The sequence below is a fragment of the Orcinus orca genome, chromosome 7, assembly GCF_937001465.1.
Source record: "Orcinus orca chromosome 7, mOrcOrc1.1, whole genome shotgun sequence".
Lineage (NCBI taxonomy): Eukaryota > Metazoa > Chordata > Mammalia > Artiodactyla > Delphinidae > Orcinus > Orcinus orca.
In genome coordinates this window covers 57,696,310-57,718,515 of record NC_064565.1, presented here as the reverse complement: position 1 = coordinate 57,718,515, position 22,206 = coordinate 57,696,310, and the positions used below count along the sequence as shown (strand labels likewise).

The following is a 22,206-nucleotide window of genomic DNA, read 5'->3' as shown; positions in this document are numbered from 1 at the left end:
AAGGGAAGTCTTAGGACAGTAGGACCAGTGGGAAGCTCTGCTCAGTTTTCTCCTGAGCATTTTCACCCTTTGGCTATTGTTAACAATTTCACCACAACAAAGTTAGCAAAATTCTATTGAGAATCTTCCCCCAATCAAAGGTACAATCCCACAGCTGTGCTGCCTTTTTGGTTTTTGTGTCAAGTTTTTTCTCCTGGGTCCTAATTGGTGCCAAACCCAATATTATTATATTTGCATTGTCTCAGAAGTCAACCTACCCCTGGGATTCTCAAACCAGTTTAGATAGGGGAACATCAAGAAATCTTTCATACCTTTGCTGACCTTGATATATTGAGATTTTAACATCTAAATATAATAACACAAAATTTGGGGCTAAATCACAAACTATCGAAATCTTGTATATAGATTCCAGTAGAGACAAACAGTAGTGGAAGCTGAATTTCAAAGAGAAACTTATGGCCAAAAAATTTTAAATTGAGAAAATTTGATCTTATTGTTTAATTTGATCTTGCTTTCTGCAAACTGGGAAGCATTGGTCCATCCACAGCATTTCAGAGCATGGGGTGGAAGAGGGTTAGCTTAGAGTGGTCAGGAGCATAGGTTCTCGACCTACTAGTTGTAAGACCTTGGGTGGATTATTTCACCTCTCTGAGCTTCAGTTTCCTCTACTATAAAATGGGAATAACAATGATAGCACCTAACTCCTACGGTTACTGAGAAGTCCAAATAAGGTGGTACAAGTTAAACTCTTCAACTGAGTCAGGTACCCAATAAAGTGATGACCAATGTTGGGTATTTACTATTCATTGCTGAAGGCCATAGCGAGGAGTGTTTAGGAAAGGGTTCACTCAGGTAGGGAGAGAAAGAAGAAATAAGAGCATTTGAGAAGATGGAAGGACCAACAGGAAGAGAGAGGAACGGATGTGGGTGGCAGCACAAAGCTGTTGGAGAAGCTATAGGTGTTGATTTGACTTGGTTTTCTGTTCATTTGGACCTTTTAAAAAATCATTAATCTTTACTTACACAGGGCTTCATCTGGTGGGTAGAGCCTGAGGTTATTGACTGTTCAGACCAGGGTACAAGGGTCATCTGAGCACTCAGAGTTTTGAGCAAAAGGCTGTTTCAGGTGTTCTTTGAGGTTATCTGTCTCCATGAAACTCTGGGGCTGGGGCAGGAATATCAGCGCCTGCAACCTAAAGATTTTCCAAGAGTGATCTTTTAAATTGAGGAGGAAAAGCTTTAAGATATTTTTTTTCTGCCTTGTTATGTTTTCAAGCAACTCTTCAAAAATAATGGCCTATAAACAGAAGAGTTGGACATGGCCAGAATCACAGTGTTCTTGCTGGGCACCCCCGGCTGGCGTCTCACCTCTCCTTCGAAGCTGAATCAACACTTGCAAAGCCTGTTGACACCCTCAGAGGGATTCCCAAGTGCACTCTGTGTTTGGGGTTATTATTTTGAGGGTGTTCAACCTTTCCTCAGATGTCACTGAACTCTGCTCAGGCTGGCCTTCAGGGCATTGACCCTTAAGCAAATAGATAGTGTTCTCGAAAAAGCTTGAATTCTGTTTAGTGCTTTACAATGATGAAAACTGAAGTTGGAACAGGTTAGAAAACTTTTTGACTCTCCACAGTGGAGTCCATTGTTTCTTCTGGCTTCTTCAATTTCACGTTCACAGGTAAGTGACGTATACCGTCTAGAGCATGTGAAGACTATGTTCTGCAAATTCATTTCCTCTAAGTCTTACTTTGTGGCGTGTTGTGTTTCTGATTCATTAAAGGCTGGCCTCTTGTTATGCAATAAACAATGCTACAGGGCTTGGCTAGGAACTTGCAGAATACATTAATGATTTCATAATATTGTATATAATACAGATAAATCTTTGTTGCTATCTCATTTATAGTAATACTTTTTTTATGCATCAGTTGTCTTGAGAATGTGTGTGCGTGTGTGTGGTATGTGGGTGTGTGTGGCGCAAATGGGCAAATAGATTGAATAATCAGCGCAAAGTAAAAATGTTACTGAACTTTTTAAACTTGGCTTTATGAAAGCACAATTCTGTATGCACTGACCACCACAAATCTTACCCCAGAAAGCTGGTGCTGGTTTAATACAGAACTATACCGACTCCATTCTCCTAGTTTTCAATAATTCAGATGCTAGAAAATATAAGCTCTGGATTCATGGCTAGAAGGGGAAAAATTGGATTCTAGAATCTTATTTCCATTTTTAGGTTTCCTCAGACAGTAGAAATCACATGTTGCTGATGATTTGAACATATTGATCAAATATCATTCACATTTAAGACTGGGAATAAAGTGCATTTTTTCTAATGTTTTGAAGGGGGGAATAGCTTTCTAGACATTTTGGAAGCAAATTATGATGATTGTACTTAGAACTCAATATTGGGATCTAATAGTGGTTATTACTAAATTTTTAAGGTATTAACTTATTTACAGGCTATTTCTTTTTTTTAAATACATTTATTTATTTATTTATTTATTTATTTTTGGCTGCGTTGGGTCTTCGTTGCTACGTGCAGGCTTTCTCTAGTTGCAGCAAGCGGGCGTTACTCTTGGTTGCGGTGCGCGGGCTTCTCATTGCAGTGGCTTCTCTTGTTGCAGAGCACGGGCTCTAGGCACGTGAGCTCAGGAGTTGTGGCTCACGGGCTCTAGAGTGCAGGCTCAGTAGCTGTGGTGCACGGGCTTAGTTGCTCTGCAGGATGTGGGATCTTCCCAGACTAGGGCTCGAACCCATGTCCCCTGTATTGGCAGGTGGATTCTTTTTTTTTTTTAACATCTTTATTGGAGTATAATTGCTTTACAATGGTGTGTTAGTTTCTACTTTATAACAAAGGGAATCAGTTATACGTATACATATATCCCCATATCTCTTCCCTCTTGCGTCTCCCTCCCTCCCACCCTCCCTGTCCCACCCCTCTAGGTGGTCACAAAGCACCGAGCTGATCTCCCTGTGCTATGCAGCTGGCAGGTGGATTCTTAACCACTGTGCCACCAGGGAAGCCCCTACTGGCTATTTCTTAATAGAGGTTCTTTCTGTGTGCAGCCAACCCTCACCTTATGCCCCCCTCCCCCAGACTTAGTTACCCTCCTACTCTGCCTGTACCACTCTTGTCATTATCTGTTTGAAGCCTCCATCTCCCTGCCTAGCAGTTTACATGCCCTTCCCCCCACTAGATTGTTGAGCCCTTGAATAATTTGTGTGTCCTGCTACTAAGAGTAACGTTGACAAATATTTGCCGATGAATGCTGGAAGTGGATTTGGAAGTAATTTAGGAAAAAAACACTGCTCACTCTGTGGTTTTAAAAGACACTGAAATTGCTAGAAAATGCCGAATTCCTTAGCAGGAATCAAGTATTAGGTTTACTTTGCTTTATGAAGGTGAAAGAACTACACCTATAGAGACCAAGAAGAGCAGGGAGGAACTTTGGTGTTAAATCCTGTTTTCTTCAAGAGCAGTTCCTTAGTTCTCCGTCTCATTTGCGATCCTGTGAAGCAGGCCTACCCGTCTGCCCCTTGAGGATCACTGTGTATTTCTTTCCCTTCTCAGTCAGCTGTAGCCCCCATGGCTAAAGGGCCTCTGTCTCATCTTATCCCGGGACAGTGTCTCCACACTGTTGACACACACCTGCTTATCTGCAAGGCAGTATTTTTCTATTTTTCTCGCTTCTTGGTATAAATCAATATTTCTTTTCTCCTTTAATGATCCTTTGGAGAAAGAAATCATTTGCTGGGTTTGATCATAATCAGGGTGCCCTTCCTACATACCTAAATGTCAGCAGTGAAGGACTTGTTAAGGGCTTTTTTTAAAAAAATCGGAATTTGTGGCTTCAAAAGGGACTTCCAAATTCACCAGGAGCAGGTGCAGTTCTCTCTGAGCAGCTCAGGGAAGGGGAGAGTGTGCTGCTGGCAGCCTTGAATGGTTTTACAGAGGGGAAGACTTCACGAGAGAAAAGCTAAAGCCAATATTCACAGTGTGATGTGAGGTCCGGAGGCTGTTCCAGCCTCGAGACTGGCCTCCCGCCCCTCAGTGGCTGCTACAGCATTTAGATCCTCCTTACCATCGAGGCCTAAACATGGAAAAATCTCAGCCTCTTCCTCTTGAATTCAGTCTAGGCAAGATCAACATGTTTCAAAAATATCATTCGGAAGAAAATGAACCGGAATGCAGAACAGATCTCCACAGAGAAAATTCAAAGCCGAGAACACTGGTAGAGTTGAGAAGCTGTGTCCTAAAGTGACAAGAGCCTGGGCACCGTTGGCCTGGCTGTCTTGCATCACACAGCCTGTTTCCTTTGGTCACCTCAGGCCTGTCTGCCCAGGAGTGAAATGAACTGCATATGCCCCTGACCTTGGTAAACGAGGGGGCACTGCTGCTGGGCCTGGGAGATTTCTGTCCTTCCTAGCCTGATCTCCCTGTCTCTCTGGGTGTGGGCTTATCAGAGTGTTGTGTTTTTTGAAAGTATAAATACGATCATATCTTTTTCTTGCCTAAAAGCCCTTACTAGTTCCCGTTGCCCTGGGGATAAGGACCTAAGTCCTCAGCATTAAGGATTATGAGGCCCTGAGGAATGAAGTGGTACATCCTCCAGAGCTGCCCCATCCACGTTCCCTCAGACTCACTGGACACCCTTGGGTCCTTGCACCTATGTATTGTCTTTTGAGTCTGGGCCTTTGCATGAGCCTGGAACGGCCTTCTCTCTCCTGTTCCCTTGGCTAACTTTCCCTATGTTCAAGGTCCCATGCTAACTGTGCTGGTTCCAGAGCCTTCCCTTACTCTCTAGACAAGGGCAGGGCCCTGCTTGAGGGTCTAGGGGATGCCTGTACTTCTCTTTTACTCACAGTCACAGTACTTACTTCTTACGTGTCATCTGCCTGCCCTGTCACAATGTAAGCTCCATGAGGACGGGAAGGTTGGAGGGCTGGTATGCCGTAAGATTTTTAGGTTGGGTAAATCAGCTCTCCAAAGATTTCTCCCCGGGCTTCAGGCTGTCCTGAACTGACTTCATAATGCAGGGGTCTGCAAACATATCTGTGAAGAACTAGACAGTGAAGGTTGAGGCATTGGCGGGAAGGTGGGAATGGTCTCTGTCACAGCAACTCAACTCTGCCATTGTAGCCCCAAAGCAGCCAAGGGCAAAATGAAAACAAATGGGCATGACTGTGTCCCAAGAAAACGTGATGTACAAAAACAGGCAGTGGGTTGAATGTCCTGATTATTATCATATCCTTCAGCCTGGAAGGATTCCAGCTACTGGGAGAACTGTTTTTACCCCAACCTGTTCCTTCCTTCCCTCCTTCCTTCCTTCCTTCCTTCCTTTCTTCCTTCCTTCTTCCCTCCCTCCCTTTCTTTCTTTCCCAATTGTTCTGCAGTGTCATCAGCCAGTTGCTAGCGTTGACCCAGCTTTTGGTGAAGGTCAGCCCACTCATCTGTTGCTCCAGGCTGGTGTCTTGAGGTCACACTAGCAGCCTTGGTGTGATGGCCCATGATGGGCTCTGACATGTTGTGTTGTCCTCAGGATCTTTTTTTTTTTTTTTTTTTTTTTTTTGCGGTACACAGGCCTCTCACTGTTGTGGCCTCTCCCGTTGCGGAGCACAGGCTCCGGACGCGCAGGCTCAGCGGCCATGGCTCACGGGCCCAGCCGCTCCGTGGCACGTGGGATCTTCCCGGACTGGGGCACGAACCCGTGTTCCCTGCATCGGCAGGCGGACTCTCAACCACTGTGCCACCAGGGAAGCCCTCCTCAGGATCTTTGATTTGCTCCTGGCACGGCCTATAGAACGTGTATCTCCTCCAGCTTTGACAGCCTCAACCCCCTGTGCCGCTGCTCCCTTAGCCCCTTCTCTGAGGTCTCTCACTGTCCCAGGTTCTCTCAGGCGACTATCCAGGTGCTGCTCTCTGTCTACTCTCTCTCCTCCCCAGCAGTTGTCTTCCAGAATGCTGTTGCTAATGTTCTAAGGTAGAAAAATCCTTGCTATTACTACCAATAAAGGTCAGGAGACTGTTCTCTAATGTAGATTTCTGTGTTGATAAGATTACACATTTTATCAAAGAAAAAGAAACTTTGACCCTGGAGAGTTAAACAGAAGTGCAGGTAGTACTCAGGGTATAGACCACGTGCCATTTAGCAGAGGGGGAAACTGGTGTTGGCGTGGGTGATTCAGAATTCTTGGGGGATTCCATGATTAGGTGGCCAAAATCTGCTGGTCAGTGCTTAGAAAGCTTGATTTCCTACTTTTAACTCCTAGATTCTCTTAAGTTTATTGAAAGACAATTTTTCTGGGAGACCTTGAAAATTCTCAATCTGTTCCCAAAGAGAGTTTTTAGAGATTAAAATAATTTACTATATAAAAAGGCAGAGTGAAAAGGAAATAGCTTGGTAAGTTATTTTCAAATCTGAGTTCTTTTGTGTGGGTTAAAGTACAATTTTGTTACTGTAAATTGTTAAGAAACCCTAATTAAAGCTTCTTGCAATGCATGATACCCAAGTACCTTTCACACGCTTCAGGAAGCTCAAGAACAAATTGTTAGCTTAAATGCTATAGATAATAGCTGAGAGAGTAGAATTAGATGACATGACATCTGCTTGCACTCTTAAATCATAAATGTACCAAGTGAGGAAGAGACATGCTCTCACCACCCTGTACAACAAATGTGCTTGTCACTGAAATCTAGATTCCCACTGTTTCCAGAGTTTCAGAGACTAACAGAGATGTTCTCCAGCATCTGCTCTAAGAATTTCCCAGGATCTCATCTAATAAAAAGGGAATTAACCAGTGGGGAAAACATGGTCTAATGATACATCAGGGTACACTTATAATGGTATGAGGCCATTCATCTAACATCTAATTTTGGAAACATCGTTTTTTTCTGGAAAATACCACAAGCAAAGTCTTCGTTTATTCTTTCTAGTAATTTTAATATCTCACTGCACTTCTCCAAATGTAGTGTTATAAAATTGCTACTATCTTTGTGGGTGCACACAAGTTATTACCATTTTCAACACAATGGCCTTTAAAAGTCATCACGGAATTGACCAGAGATAAGGCAACAACTAGCTTCCGTTTCTTTTTTTTCTCTTTTTATTATTTATTTATTTTTGGCTGTGTTGGGTCTTCGTTGGTGCACGCTGGCTTTCTCTAGTTGCGGCGAGAGGGGGCTACTCTTCATTGCAGTGCCTGGGCTTCTCACTGCGGTGGCTTCTCTTGTTGTGGAGCATGGGCTCTAGGTGCGCGGGCTTCAGTAGTTGTGGCATGCGGGCTTCGGTAGTTGTGGCTCGTGGGCTCTAAAGTGCAGGCTCAGTAGTTGTGGCGCACAGACTTAGTTTCTCCGTGGCACGTGGGATCTTCCCGGACCAGGGCTAGAACCCATGTCCCCTGCATTGGCAGGCTGATTCTTAACCACTACAGCACCAGGGAAGTCCCCTAGCTTCCGTTTCTGACTGAGCAACCGATGCATGTCCTGTAGCACTGGAGAGAGTGTGTCTTTTAAAACATAGCTCCTTGGAGTGGACTACTGAAGTCCAGAGTGATGCATTGAATGTTGAGAAAGAAAACAAACAAAAGAACAGTCCCAGATATTTGGTTGCTGGCCTGGCACTCACAGCTAAGCTGTGTTATTCTCCTATAAGAAATAAACAATCTCATAGAATACTAACTGAATTAGTCAGCGTTCTGCAAAGGAACAGAAAGAATAGAATTATATATAGATACATAGAAAGAGATTTATTATGAGTCATGTGATTATACAGGCTGAGAAGTCCTACGATCTGCCATCTGCAAGCTGGAGACCCAGGGAGGCCAGTGGTGTAGTTCCAGTTGGAATCTGAAGGCCCAAGAACCAGAAGTGCAGATGTCTGAGGGCAGGAAAAGATGATGTCCCAGCTAAAGCAAAAGGGCAAATTCACCCTTCAAAAAAATTAATTAGTTAATTTTTTAATTGATACATAGTTGACATATAACATTGTGTCAGTTTAAGGGATACAACATGTTGATTTGATACATTTATTTATTGCAATATGATCACCACTGTAGCTTTAGCTAGTACCTTTATCACATCACATAATTATTATTTCTTTTTTGTGGTGAGGACATTTAAGATCTAGTCTCTTAGCAATTTTGAAGTACACAATACAGTATTGTGGACTGTCATCACTGTGCTGTGTATTAGATCTCCAGAACTTACTAATCTTCTAGTTGCAAGTTCGTACCCTTTAACAACATCTCCCCAGCTCCCCCCAACTCCCCGGGCCCTGGTAACCACCATCCTACTCTCTGTTTCTACAAGTTCAGCTTTTTTAGATTCCACATAAAAGTGAGATCATCAATATTTGTCTTTCTTTGTCTGGCTTATCTCACTAAGCATAATGTCCTCAAGTTCCATCCATGTTGTCGCAAACGGTAGGATTTCCTTCTTTCTCATGGCTGAGTAGTATTCCATTGACTTAAAACATGGAGAAATCGGGGCCTGGAGAAAGGTTAAAAAACATATCCAACAACATAGAGTGAAGCCGTAGGCAGTACTGGGATCTGTGGAACTCCAAAGTTCACAAGCAAGACACTATGCCAATGGCCTCTAAACACTGCCAAATATTTGCACACCAGTGGAAAGAAACCTTTTTAAATGAAGAGCTTAGCCAGGAAAAAAAATAATTGGAGACTGGAGTTTTAAAAAAAGTCTCATTTTGGGCTTCCCTGGTGGCACAGTGTTTGAGAGTCCGTCTGCCGATGCAGGGGACACGGGTTCGTACCCTGGTCTGGGAAGATCCCACATGCCGCGGAGCGGCTAGGCCCGTGAGCCATGGCCCCTGAGCCTGCGCATCTGGAGCCTGTGCTCCGCAACAGGAGAGGCCACAACAGTGAGAGGCCCGCGTACCACACACACACACAAAAAAGTCTCATTTTAAAATTAGGAAATGCAATATAACAACTATGGTTCACGTTGTTTTATTATTTTCTCATTTTCAAAGAGTTTCTTTCTTTGCTTTTTGAAAAAAAATTTTGGTCAAAATTTCAAAAATGTTATAACCAGCAAACATTGCAGCCTGAATGTAATATTGCTATGTTAAATAAATTTTGTTGTTGGATAAAAGAATTCTGAATTTGTTTTTTTTAGTATTTTTTTAACTGACCTCATAAACTACATAGTTAATGTTTCACACTCTGCATTTTTTTTTTTTTTTGGCTGTGCTGGGTCTTCATTGCTGCGCATGGGCTCTCTCTAGTTGCGGCGAGCGGGGGCTACTCTTTGTTGTGGTGTGCAGACTTCTCATTGTGGTGGCTTCTCTTGTTGTGGAGCACTGGCTCTAGGCCCATGGGCTTCAGTAGTTGTGGTGCATGAGCTCAGTAATTGTGGCACACGGGCTTAGGTGCCCCATGGCATGTGGCATCTTCCCGGACCAGGGATTGAACCTGTGTCCCCTGCATTGGCAGGTGGATTCTTAACCACTGGACCACCAGGGAGGTCCCTCTCATTCTGCTTCTTAATAATGAGTTTATTTTTTAAAATTTATTTTGTATAAATCATGTTGATAGATACCATCATCTTGATAGTACATTTGATATGACGTAATGAGAAGGGTACTTTATCTCTGTGGTCTTCCTCCCCAAAACACACAACTCCTGTCTAATCATGAGAAAAACAGCAGATAAATCCCAATTTCAGGAACATTCTGTAAAATAACTGTTCAGTACTTCTCAAAACTGTCAAGATCATCAGAAAGAAGAAATTTATAAGAAATTGTCATGGCTAAGAGAAGCTTAAGGAGATTTGACAACTTAGTGTAATGTCTTTATATCTTCACAACACTTTGCACTATTGGATATTTAATCTTTGCCAGTATTTCAATGAATGGTTTTAGTATTTGTCACTGATCAGTACCCAAATTCATTCATTGGGTTGCAACGTAATGATTTTTCTAATTTTATGGGCTTTTAAACATCTGGAATGGATATTAATTTTTACTGAATACTTTTTCTCCATCTATCAGGATGTTCCAATTTTTTTTACATTAGACAGTCATTGCATTTCTGGGATCAACGTTGCTCACTATGTTTTTTTCATAAACTGCTAGATTATATTGAACATATTTAGCATTCTAAACTCTACTTTCAAAAATAATTATAATTCTATTTTTTTCTTATAACATTTTTATTTGTTTTGAAGTCAAGGTTATCCTTGTGTTATAAAATGAATTAGGTAGCAGTTCTCCTGGTCCATGCTGGACTTTCCATATTCTGGGTCTAGGGGCTGCATTTACAAAGGAGCACTGAAACCTACCCACCAGTATTTGGGTGTTGTTGGTCAACTCTACTGACCCAAGAATGTCACCAGTTGGCTGTGCCCTTCTAGTGGTTTTTATTTTTACTCATTTAAAAAAATCAATCAATCAAACAAGCAAGCACAGATAAGCAGAAAGAACAAATAAATAAAAAACAACTATCCATCCAGCAACCAGAGAAAGTCATAATCAATGGTTTGGGTTCATCTTTCCTAATAATTAGACTCTTTCATGGGGTTATTAAGCAATTAAAAAAATCTACTTTTGTCTGAGATTGTTAATGAAGATAATTTCTTGAACCAAATTATTCTTTCACTTGGCTACTTTGGTTAAGGAGGAGAAAATAAATAATAATCGCAATGATTCTTTTATTTTATTTTCTAGAGTTGTTGGCTGTGGACTGCAATTACCATGTCTGACTCAGTAATTCTTCGCAGCGTGAAGAAATCTGGAGAGGACAATCATGGTTTTGAGTCAGATAGATCATGTAAGTGGCTTTTTTCTCTTACTGTCTCTTGTACAAAGAGGGGTGAGAACAAAAGTGGAACAAGCTAGTGAAGGTTTAAGGAGAAGAGAAAAATCAATGGCAATAAGTAGAACTGTTACTGGATGGTCTTCTAACATCTCTAGGTGTTTCTCCCTAGAATCCATCTAGTGGAATGGCTGAGAGTGCTAGGTAAGAATGCACAAATCCTGGGTGAGTGAAAGCATCTCACCTATAAATATCTCTTCCCTGGGTAGAGTAGGGTTGTTCTAGCACTGGCTATTATTATTACCTTTATTCGTATATTGTTATAATTGATTATAGTAGTAAATGTTTAGTGAGCGTTGCTCCCTGAGAGGAACAGTACAAAGACTCTGCTGGCCAGAGTGAGGTAATGTGTGTAGCACTAGTACATGGTGTGTAGTGAGGGCAGATGATTCTAAGCTATTATTTTTTTTTTTAAATCCTATTATTTTACGTTTTATAGAAGAGGAAACAGAGAGTTGGATACATTTTTGAAAACTTGGCAAAGATCGTGTGACTAATAATTAATGGAGCCGTAATCCTAATCTGGTTCTGATTCCCAAACCTAAGAGGTTAATCTCTATCTACACTGTAATGCGTCTTTACTTTTTTTTTTTTTTTTTTTGCGGTACGCGGGCCTCTCACGGTTGTGGCCTCTCCCGTTGTGGAGCACAGGCTCCAGACGCGCAGGCTCAGCGGCCATGGCTCACGGGCCCAGCCGCTCCGCGGCATGTGGGATCCTCCCGGACTGGGGCACGAACCTGTGTCCCCTGCATCGGCAGGCGGACTCTCAACCACTGCGCCACCAGGGAAGCCCCACGTCTTTACTCTTAATGAAATGAAATGACATGAAATTTAAATGCCAGGGGAACCAGGATGTGCTGTCCTATGACAATGGTTGGCATTAGCACCTCGGGTTCCTTTCCTTGTGGTTTCCCTACACTCAGGACCCTGAGCGCCCACTTTCACCTCCTCCCCTCCGTCTGCTCTGACCTATGCTGGGGAAAATAGTATGTGGCTAAATCCTATGGCTTCTGCTGGCATGGGGGTGTCAATGATATCTTATTGTTTAGTTGATTTGTGGTCCGCATTTTAAGTAGACAAATTCTGATGTTTATGAAGAACCAAACAAGAAATAAATATTCATTTTATTTGGTAGTTCAAAAAATCAGACTTTCTTTAGCTAATTTAGAAATGTTGGCCTTTAGTTGACATCCAGAAGGTAAAAGGATTTCATTTTCTGGAGAAAAGTCAAGAAACGTAGTCAAGGCAGCAGTCCTGAATGTGAAAAAAAAGTCTTCTATAATATGGAGAGAGAAAGAGAGAGAGAGAGAGAGAGAGAGAGAGAGATGAAAAAGCAAATAATTATTTTGCATTATTCCATGAATAAAAGTAATTATAGAAATGGTTTTCCAGAGCAAAATTGTTAATGACTATGTTTCATTTTGTCATTATTATTAACTGCTTTATGTATTGTTTTTATCCTGACAGATGACAATGATAAGAAATCAAAGTAAGTGACTACTCAACAATGCATCACATCTTCAAAATAATTTCCTAATATTCCCATAAAAGGCACAAAGCAGAAGCAATATTTTTCACACATTGCACTGCCTACAAAATGGTATATATAATCCATTCTTTTTCTCTTTAAAACATTACTGTAATTTGATTTCAAAAACCTTTGGGAATATTCCTTCTGGATTAGGCCCAAATCTCCCTTGTATGTCCGGGAACACCACAGAATTTCTGACCTAAATGAGCAGAGGAAAAATTGGACAAGTATGATTTCATGGGCACAGAGAAGAAAGCCCAATTCTTCCCAAAAGCAAATAGTAGAAACCTAAAATGTAATTATTAGATGTTTCTCTTTAAGAGTTTAAATTCTCTTATAAAACAAATGCCACTTAATCATACTCGGCATGAGGGCAGGATTAAAGGAGTCTAATTTAGAAAACAAGGAGGTACCAGCTAAGTTTCTGAAATAGAGGTGGTGGAAAGGGAGAGGTTGAAGGTATTTAAGACATTTTAAGTAATTCATGGCAGAGGGAGGTGGTAGTTGTGGTAACATTAGCTTTGGACTTGGAAGGTAGGGTCAGCTGGGTGCAGAATAACCATCCTTTCTCACCGGGTGGGAAAGAGATGGACGAGGGCATGGATGCTGATGAATGAGCTGCAATGAGGATGAGCAGGAAAGCTGACTGAGTGCTTTGGTTTTTAGAGGATACGAACCTTTCTCCTGATAAGTGTGGTAACGTAGGATGAGAAGATGACAGTGAAAATTTGATAAAGCTGCTGAGGGGAATAGGAACAATCTGTAGAGGGATGAAGTACAGTGCTGTGGGTTGAGCTGAGGTTGGAGACCATACTCATTCATTCATTCATTTCACAAATATTAATTGAGGACCTACTGGGCTTAGGTGCTGAGGATATAGAAGAGAACAAAGTAGGCAAAAATCTCTGTCCTTGAGGAACTCACATGCCCTTGAAGAGCTCCCTCCCTTAATGAAGGATACATAATAAACACTATAAATAAATAAAATATATAGCATGGGAGCTAGTGATAATTTATCACTCCCTTTCTAAGAAGAAACAAGGAAATGGAGAGTTGAAATGATGTAGGGGAGAGTTGAAACTTTAAAGACTTTGGCCATGGAAGGTTCCATTGAGAAGGTGACTTTGGAGAGAAGGTATGAAGGAGGTGAGGGAGTTGGCCATGCAGATATCTGAAGAAAGAGCATTTTGGTGAGAGGAAGTAGCAAGTGCAAACACCCAGAGGTGGGAACAAATTTGGCATGGACAAAAGTCAGCAAAGAGGCCAGGTGGCTCGGGTGGTGAAAATTGGAGTGAAGTAGGAGAAAACAAGGTCAGAGAGTCAACTGGCCAGACCACGGAGGGCTGTGGATGTGTCAGCAAGGATCTGTGGTTCTACTCTGAGCTGGAAGGGAAGCTTAGGGCAGCCAAGTGCTAAGCACAGCATGTGCAGCACCTTTCAGATGGTGGAGAGGTTGTCTCTAGCAGTCCCAGCAGCCTGGCTTCAGGAAGAGATGGGGGAACAGCTAGCTGAATGCAGAGATGGGGTTTCCAAGGATGGATTTGGGGAAAAGGATTGAGGATGATGGTGAAAGTGTGGTCCAAATGGCCAGCAGTGGGACTTAGGATGCCTGAGTAAGGAAGCAACATCTTGATGGGGTTTAGTGATTATAAGTAAATGGCGAGTTTAAAGGACTGCGGGTCTCAACTGAGATGACAAATAGGTATAGAAGGAGGAAGGAAGTGAGAAAACAAGATGCATGCTCAGTCCCAAAGAGCCGATAGAGTAGACTAGTTCCTGGTGAAAACAAGACCTGGGGTATATTCGTGAATGGATGACTCAGGTGAAGTGGAGATCCCTGGAGTTGAAAAGTTCAAGGATGGGTTGAGTACAATTTTATAAGCAATAAAATGAATAAGAAATAATAAGTAAATATGAGTTTATGGGAGTTTTTTTTGAATTTTTTGTCATATTTAATGTAGTTGTAAAATTTTTTAAGTGCGAGAAGGAAGCTATAAATCAGATAATCCAACCACCTCAACTTATAGGGAAATGTAGGCAGAAAGAGGCCGAGGTTCAAAGCTGAGGTCCAATAGTTATTTGCTACTGTAACAGGGAGTACAGAGTACTTTTAATTTTCTCTTAGCACCTCTCAGAAAGACCTCAGTGAATCTCTACTGAACAAGAGATACAGCTATACTGAAATCTCTAGAAGAGGTAAATCTGAAAGTAATAGCCAGTTAAAAAATTTTTTTTATTTTATATTGGAGTATAGTTGATTAACAATGTTGTGCTAGTTTCACAACAAAGTGATTCAGCGATACTTATAAATGTATCTATTCCTTTTCAAATTCTTTTCCCATTTAGGCCATTACAGAATATTGAGCAGAATTCCCTGTGCTATACAGTAGGTCATTGTTGGTAGTTTTTGTTTTAGTTTTTTAAAAATAAATTTATTTATTTATTTTTGGCTGCGTTGGGTCTTCGTTGCAGTGCACGGCTTCTCTCGTTGCGGAGCACAGGGTCTCAGCTCGCGGGCTTCAGTAGCTGTGGCTCGAAGGCTCTAGAGTGCAGACTCAGTAGTTGTGGCACGTGGGCTCAGTAGTTGTGGCTCACAGGCTCTAGAGCGCAGGCTCAGTAGTTGTGGTGCATGGGCTTAGTTGCTCCACGGCATGTGGGATCTTCCCGGACCAGGGCTCGAACCCATGTCTCCCACATTGGCAGGCGGATTCTTAACCACTGGGCCACCAGGGAAGCCCCCTGGTTAGTTTTTAAGATACCAGTTTTGGAAAGAATTTCACAGCTAGTGGGGGCTTTCTTTCTTACTAAAGAATGACTCATAAAATCACCATATAGGAAGAATTTCTCATTGTTTTGGAAAGGATGGTCTTTAAACCCCTGTGTTTTCCTCCTCAGGTTAGAAGATAAGAAGAAGAAAGGTGGCAGCAGTCAAATTGGCTTCTTTCAATTGGTAATAAAGCTGTGCTGATTTATGGCACAGGTTTTTGCCACTGTGAGTTGTTCAAGTGGCGGAGGAAATGTTATAGTCACATTGGCAGGTTTTTTAACTACAATGATCACTTTTTCAGTCATAAACTGTCTACGTGATAACATGTTGAATAGCAATTAGAAATTTATTGCTGATTAAACACACAAATTCTATCTGTTAGATCATAAAAGTGTTGTAGAAGATAATCTCTAAGCCCCTAATTATCATTTTAGTAAGGAAAATTATCATAGTAATCACGTCATGTATACTTATTCTTATGACGTCTTTAGAAATTCCATAGTGTAGGTATTTTTCTCAAATTTGCAGAGTGGAGGCATTTCTGGGCCTAAACAGGCACTCTTCATTGTCAGTATCAGTTCTGGGAGCCAATTTATACAATTGCTGAATAACCCACACAGAATATCTACATGGCAATAGCATCTGCGCCAGTGATTGTTTCCCCCTTAAGCTGGGAATGAATATCTAAGAACTAAAGTCAGCTCCTGAGATAAAGAGAATGAATTAAGAGACTAGGAAAGAGATAACATGAACTAACAATGTAAGAGTCTAATGATTTAGATAATCGACATACCGTTTATTTCAATATTAAAGGTGAGAACTCTACCTTTCGATTAAGATGATTCCCTTAATACTTGGTGTTGAATACTATTTATCAGAATCTAGTAACTAAAATTAAATAGTCCTCCTACCTCTCCTGCTTTTCACCCATAGATGATCTCTGAATCCTTTGTTTTTCAAGTTTCGATTTTCTTCAAAGACTGACATTTGGCTGATGTCTGTGGGAAGTTTATGTGCATTTCTCCATGGAGTAGCCTATCCAGGCGTGCTACTGATTTTTGGCACAATGACAGATGTTTCTATTGAGTATGACATGGAATTACAAGAACTCAAGATCCCTGGAAAAGCATGTGTGAATAACACGATAGTATGGACCAACAGCTCCCTCTACCAGAACGTGACAAATGGAACGCGCTGTGGGTAGGCTGCTATTTTTTACTTTTCACTTTTTTGGCTTGTATCTTAGATTGTAATTCAAAATGTGTGAAGAGAACCTGATGGACTGAGCTGGAGTGGTGTCTAACACAGAGCAAAAAGAAACATAAATTTACCCTTATTTCTATAAATTACTCTGCCCTGAAGTTCTTCCTGTCCTACCGGATTTTTAAAGCTTAATAACAACAACAGCAAAACCCAGAACTGGAAATTGCTCATTAAATACATCACCCAGATTTCACCACTTTATAGACCACAGGCTTGAGGATGACACTACCAATACTTGATGCAGTTGGAGGATGACCCATGAATTTTACTTGAGTCCTTGTCACGTCTCATATCCAAGACTTCCTTTTTCCTCCTTCCTGTTTCCTCCTCCCTCCCTCCCTCTTTTCTTCCTTCCTTCCTTCCTTTCTTCCTTTCTTTCTTTCTTTTTCTTTTCTTTCTTTCTTCCTTCCTTCCTTCCTTCCTTCCTTCCTTCCTTCCTTCCTCCCTCTCCTCCCTTCTGTTCCTCAGCTGCTGTGGCCACGCCAGATGACTCACTTGATCCCCAGCCTTCTCTCTGCAATGGGAATTTCATCATTCCTGTGCTCTAGGACTTGGAATAGGGGCCATTGGTCTCAGTTAGCAGTTGAGTTTCTGTGGAAGAGTGATATGGTGCTATGAATAGAAGATAGCCATGCAGAATTAACCAGAGCTCACCATGCTCCTGTTCTGTCTGTGATAAGCCCAACAGGCTGCCTTGTAATCAGTGAGTCTGTAGTGTACACAGAGTTGATTCACTGTCATAGCATGGAATTTGCAGCCTGCCTCATGCTGCCTCAGGGCCAGAACAAGCTCATTTGCACGTATGAACCCACTCAGGTTCAAGAACCAAGGGCAGGGCACATCCTAGCTAGAAAGACACTTGGAATGGCACCCCCAAGTGAATTTATATTTTTCTCTTTCATTTAAAAATTTTTCTACAGACTTGATTCCGGATTATGACAAATCCTTCTAAATCACTGATGTTCTTCCATAATATTATTTGTTGTTAGCGTCTTTCATTCATTTACTAATTTAACCAAAATTTTTGGAACACCAATTATGTACCAGGAAAATGTGTAAGCATCATGGATTCAGTGGTACCTTATGAATCATGGTCCTTGTATTTGTGGAGCTTGGGTCTAGTTGGTGAGACCATAATGAAATCAACGACCATGCAAATAAGTATGTAGTTATAAACTGGTTAGCACTTGACAGGAAAGTACAGGATAACATACAATGTGCAGAATTAGACTTAACAAATAATAAGCCTACTCATAAGAAATAAATTTCCAATGTCTAAATATGTATATTTCTCTTCTAAATTTGGAAGTAACACTCAGAACAATTTGCGTAAAAGAGAGACTGTCTTCAATGACAGTATTATTATTATTATTATTATTTTGGCTGTACCACATGGCTTGCAGGATCTTAGTTCCCCAACCAGGGATCGAACCCGAGCCCTCAGCAGTGAAAGCGCAGAGTTCTAACCACTGGACAGCCAGGGAATTCCCAATGACAGTCTTTTAAGTCTTTCATTTATGTTGGGGAACAGAATTGAACAATTTTTACAGAGTGGTATGACTACAAAATGTAAGCTAATCCGTTTTCCCCCTTTGAAAAAAATCCATTCAGACTTATGTATGATGTAAATTGACCCCAATCATTAATAACGCATGAAGATAAATTCTTCAAGGGAAAATTCCTGAAAGTATATCCTGTTATGTCTTAAAAATTGGAAATAAATGTTAGAGGGACCAAAATTTGAGACATATTTTGTCTCAAATGCTCATAAATATTTATTAGATGAACTAAAGAATGAATCTGCCTTTAACGTCTGCATCACTGGCATCCATTAGAAAGGAATTCACCGTGGCTACCCATTACTTTATTCATTTTTACTGGGTCCTATACTTGAGAGTGAGCAAATAATTCAGAGCAAATAGGGGTTTTCAGAAATTCCTTGGCTTTGGCTGAATTCACATGATACCAAACATGTAAATAGATATTTGATTGTGTAGACCACACCTTTCTCAGGCCTTTCCTTTACCAGGAACTCCATTGACGAGTTAAATATTTTAATCGTGAGCTATTATGGTCATTGACATGAATACTGTTTGTGCACTTCTGAATAAATGTTTAGATTTCGTGTGGTAAGATCACTGTGAAAATGGACTTGGGTGGGACAGAAGAGAGGGAGGGGACATTTTCTTACCTGTAAGTAGTAAACATGCCTCCAAAATTACACAACTCTTTCACAACTTTCTTTCTTGGAAAAAGTATATCATTAAAAGTACAATGTCTCCACCTATTATAGTTGGTGTGTTGGTCTTGAACTATACAAGGCAACTCAATGATTTTATCAACATAAGCATGCATGTATAATGTAGGAGCTGGATTTTCTCTTTCATTGTATTGGTTTCCACATATCAATTGTAATCCATTGGATGGAATTTTAGGCTGGAGCCTCCTTCCAAATGGCTCTTGGTGAATAAGGCTAAAAAGGATTACAGAACCTTAGGCCTCCTGATTAGCTTCTCAGAATTTATTTGCTCAGAATAGTCAAATAATAAGGTAACAGAATGAAAGAAGAAGAAAGAAGGAAATTCTTTCTTTCTTTCTTTCTTTCTGGCTGTGTTGGGTCTTTGTTGCTGTGCGTGGGCTTTCTCTGGTTGCAGCAAGCCGGGGGCCACTCTTCATTGTGGTGTGTGGGTTTCTCATTGCAGTGGCTTCTCTTGTGGAGCATGGGCCCTAGGCACATCGGCTTCAGTAGTTGTGGCACGTGGGCTCAGTAGTTGTGGCACACGAGCTCTAGAGCACAGGCTCAGTAGTTGTGGTTGCACGGGCTTAGTTGCTCCATGGCATGTGAGATCTTCCCACGCCAGGGCTCGAACCTGTGTCCCCTGCATTGGCAGGCGGATTCTTAACCACCGCGCCACCAGGGAAGCCCCATACTTTTCTTTTTTTTTATCCAGTTAAAGTGTAGACGCTCAAATGGAGGCTACAATGTCTTGTAACTTAATTGTGGAAGTGACATACTATCATTTCTGCCATTTTCTGTTGGTCACACAGACCAGCCCTGGTATAATTTTGGTGAGGATTACACAAGAGTGTGAATACCAGGAGACAAAAACAATCAAGGGCTCCTTGGAGGCTCACTACCACAGCCATTGGGAAGTTTGTGTCCTTACCTGCCCCACATATGGATGCATCGATGCAAAAATCCAAGTCTGTACTTTCTCTTGGATTTCAGTCTATTTTCTTAGCAATGTACATTTAGCTTATGCACTCAAGTACTATTTTGAAGTTAGACACTGTAAGACATTGTACTTTGAAAAACAGCTTTATTGAGATACAATTCACATACCATAAAATTCACCCACTTAAAGTATAAAACTCAATAGTTTTTAGTATATCCATAGAGCTGTGCATTCATTACCACAATCAATTTTAGAACATTTTTATTAGCACACAACCCCCCTACCCCATATCCCTTAAATTTCACTCCCCAATTGCCCATCCCCCCTCAGCCCTAGACAACCACTAATCTACTTTCTGTCTCTGTAGATTTGCCTATTTTGGACATTTCATGAAAATGGAATCATATAATATGTGGTCCTTTGTGACTAGCTTCTTTGACTTAACCTAATGTTTCCAAGGTTCATCCACGTTGTAGCATGAATCATACTTCATTTCTTTTTATTGATGAATAATATTTCATTGTATGGATATAATACATTTATAGTGTGGATATAATGAGTGGATTTATCCATTCATCAGTTGATGGACATTTGAGTTGCTTCCTCTTTTTGGTTATTACAAATGATGCTGCTATGGACATTTATGTACAAGGTTTCCTGTGGACATATGTTTTCAATTCTCTTGAGTATATACCTAGGAGTGGAATTTCTGGGTCATGTGATAAATAAATGTTTAACCATTTGCAGAACTTCCAGACTGTTTTCAAAGTGGCTAACATGTGTGAGGCTTCCAATTTCTTCACATTCTTACCAACACTTAATAGTATCTATATTTTTAAAAATTAATTAATTTATTTATTTTTGATTGCATTGGGTCTTCGTTACTGCGTGCGGGCTTTCTCTAGTTGTGTTGAGCGGGGGACTACTCTTCGTTACGGTGCCCAGGTTTCTCATTGCCGTGGCTTCTCTTGTTGCGGAGCATGGGCTCTAGGCGCAGTGGGCTTCAGTAGCTGTGGCACGCAGGCTCTAGAGTGCAGGCTCAGTAGTTGTGGCACATGGGCTTAGTTGCTCCGTGGCATGTGAGATCTTCCCGGACCAGGGCTCAAACCCGTGTACCCTGCACTGGCAGGCGGATTCTTAACCACTGTTCCACCAGGGAAGCCCCAGTATCTATATTTTGACTGTAGCTCCAGTAGGCTGAATAATGGCCCCCCAAAATATGTAGGATATCCCTGGAATCTACAAATGTTACCTTGTATGGAGAAAAGAGTCTATGCAGGTGTGATTAACTGAAAGATCTTGGGTTGGGGGAGATTACACTGGATTACCCAGATGGGCCCTAAATGCAATCACTAGTATTTTTTAAAGGGACTGTTACTAAAAAGAGGCGGAGGGAGATTTGACTATAGAGAGAAAAAAAGAGGCAAGTTGACTATCAAAGAGGAGTTTGATGTGATGTCCCAAGCTCAGGGATGCCAGTAGCTACCAGAAGCTGGAAGAGGGAAGAAACAAATTCTTCCCTAGAGCCTTTGGAGAAAGTACAACCCCGTCAGCACCTGAATTTCAACCCAGTGAAGCTGATTTCAGACCTCTGGCCTCCAGAAATGTGAGAAAGATGGAAGTATGTGTATATATCAAAGGGCAACAAGAGGAATCTTTGAATCATGAGAATATTCTGCTCTTCATTGTATCGGTGTCAACATCCTGGTTGTGATATTGTCCTATAGTTTTGCAAGATGTTACCATTGGGGGAAAACTAGATAAAGGGCATATATAATGTCTCTGTAATATTTCTCACAATTGCATTAGCCATTCTGGCAATATGCTACCCTAGTGTGTGGGTATTCTATAAAGCAACTTTACCCAGTGATAAACCATTTGTCCATAGGTCAATGTCCCATGCATTAATGAACATGGACCTTTCAACATTTTGGAAGTAGGATATGGACACATTTCTGCCAGTTTGGGTTGACACTGATATGTACTCTAAGGTGTCAATGCTACTGGGTCTACAGGGCATCAGAACCATTGAAAGGAGCGCTCCTGGTGAGGCAATGCACCTTGTCATAAAGACCTCATATCGTTGTTAAATATCTTTTACCTTTTCCCTCTAATTGTCATTTCTCTCCCCTCTTCTCTCTTCAACAAATGCGTCAGGGGAATCTTAATTTATCCAAGTAGGCATGTATCAATTTTGTTTTGTTTTTCTTTTTGTTGAAAAGAAAGACAGTCTGTGGTCCAAATAACCTGTAAACTTTACAGAATCCTTATTAGGATTTTATAACCACAAGAGCTTTCCACCATGCAGATGATGAAGTCTGATGTGCAGTCAAAGGAACCAAGTTGACGTCCCCTTTTCCTTCCTATCAGTTTTTCTGATAGGTTTGCTCTGTTGTCCCAGAAATATTCCCAAGTAGTCTTTAAAACTCTAATGACTCTAATGACTTCTTCCCAGAATCAAATAGAAGTGAGTTAACCATTCATCTCTGGGGTACCTCAGGAGTGAAAACAATCACAAACTACACATGTCCTATCCACACCCCCCGACAGTGATGTAATGTTCCTGAACTTTGCTCCAGTAAATCCCACAGCTGGGTCAGTGCTCAGAGCTCTTAGTCGAGTACATTCATTCATGA

At 41.2% G+C, this 22,206-nt stretch overlaps 1 protein-coding gene across 3 annotated transcripts in view; it reads left to right on the top strand.

Annotated features, from left to right (window-relative positions):
• Positions 1–1,141: 1,141 nt before the first annotated feature.
• ABCB11 (ATP binding cassette subfamily B member 11) overlaps positions 1,142–22,206 on the top strand; it is a 95,594-nt gene continuing 74,529 nt past the window's right edge. The window contains exons 1-5 of one of the 3 annotated variants that reach the window (XM_004267269.4): positions 1,142–1,678; positions 10,686–10,788; positions 12,301–12,322; positions 15,260–15,314; positions 16,093–16,331. In XM_004267269.4, the coding sequence (XP_004267317.1) occupies positions 10,713–10,788; positions 12,301–12,322; positions 15,260–15,314; positions 16,093–16,331 (392 nt within the window). In that variant the 5' untranslated portion in view covers positions 1,142–1,678; positions 10,686–10,712. Of the gene's footprint in view, positions 1,679–10,685; positions 10,789–12,300; positions 12,323–15,259; positions 15,315–16,064; positions 16,332–22,206 lie in introns of those variants that run through there. The other 2 variants (XM_033423508.2, XM_033423510.2) reach the window with 2 other exon arrangements.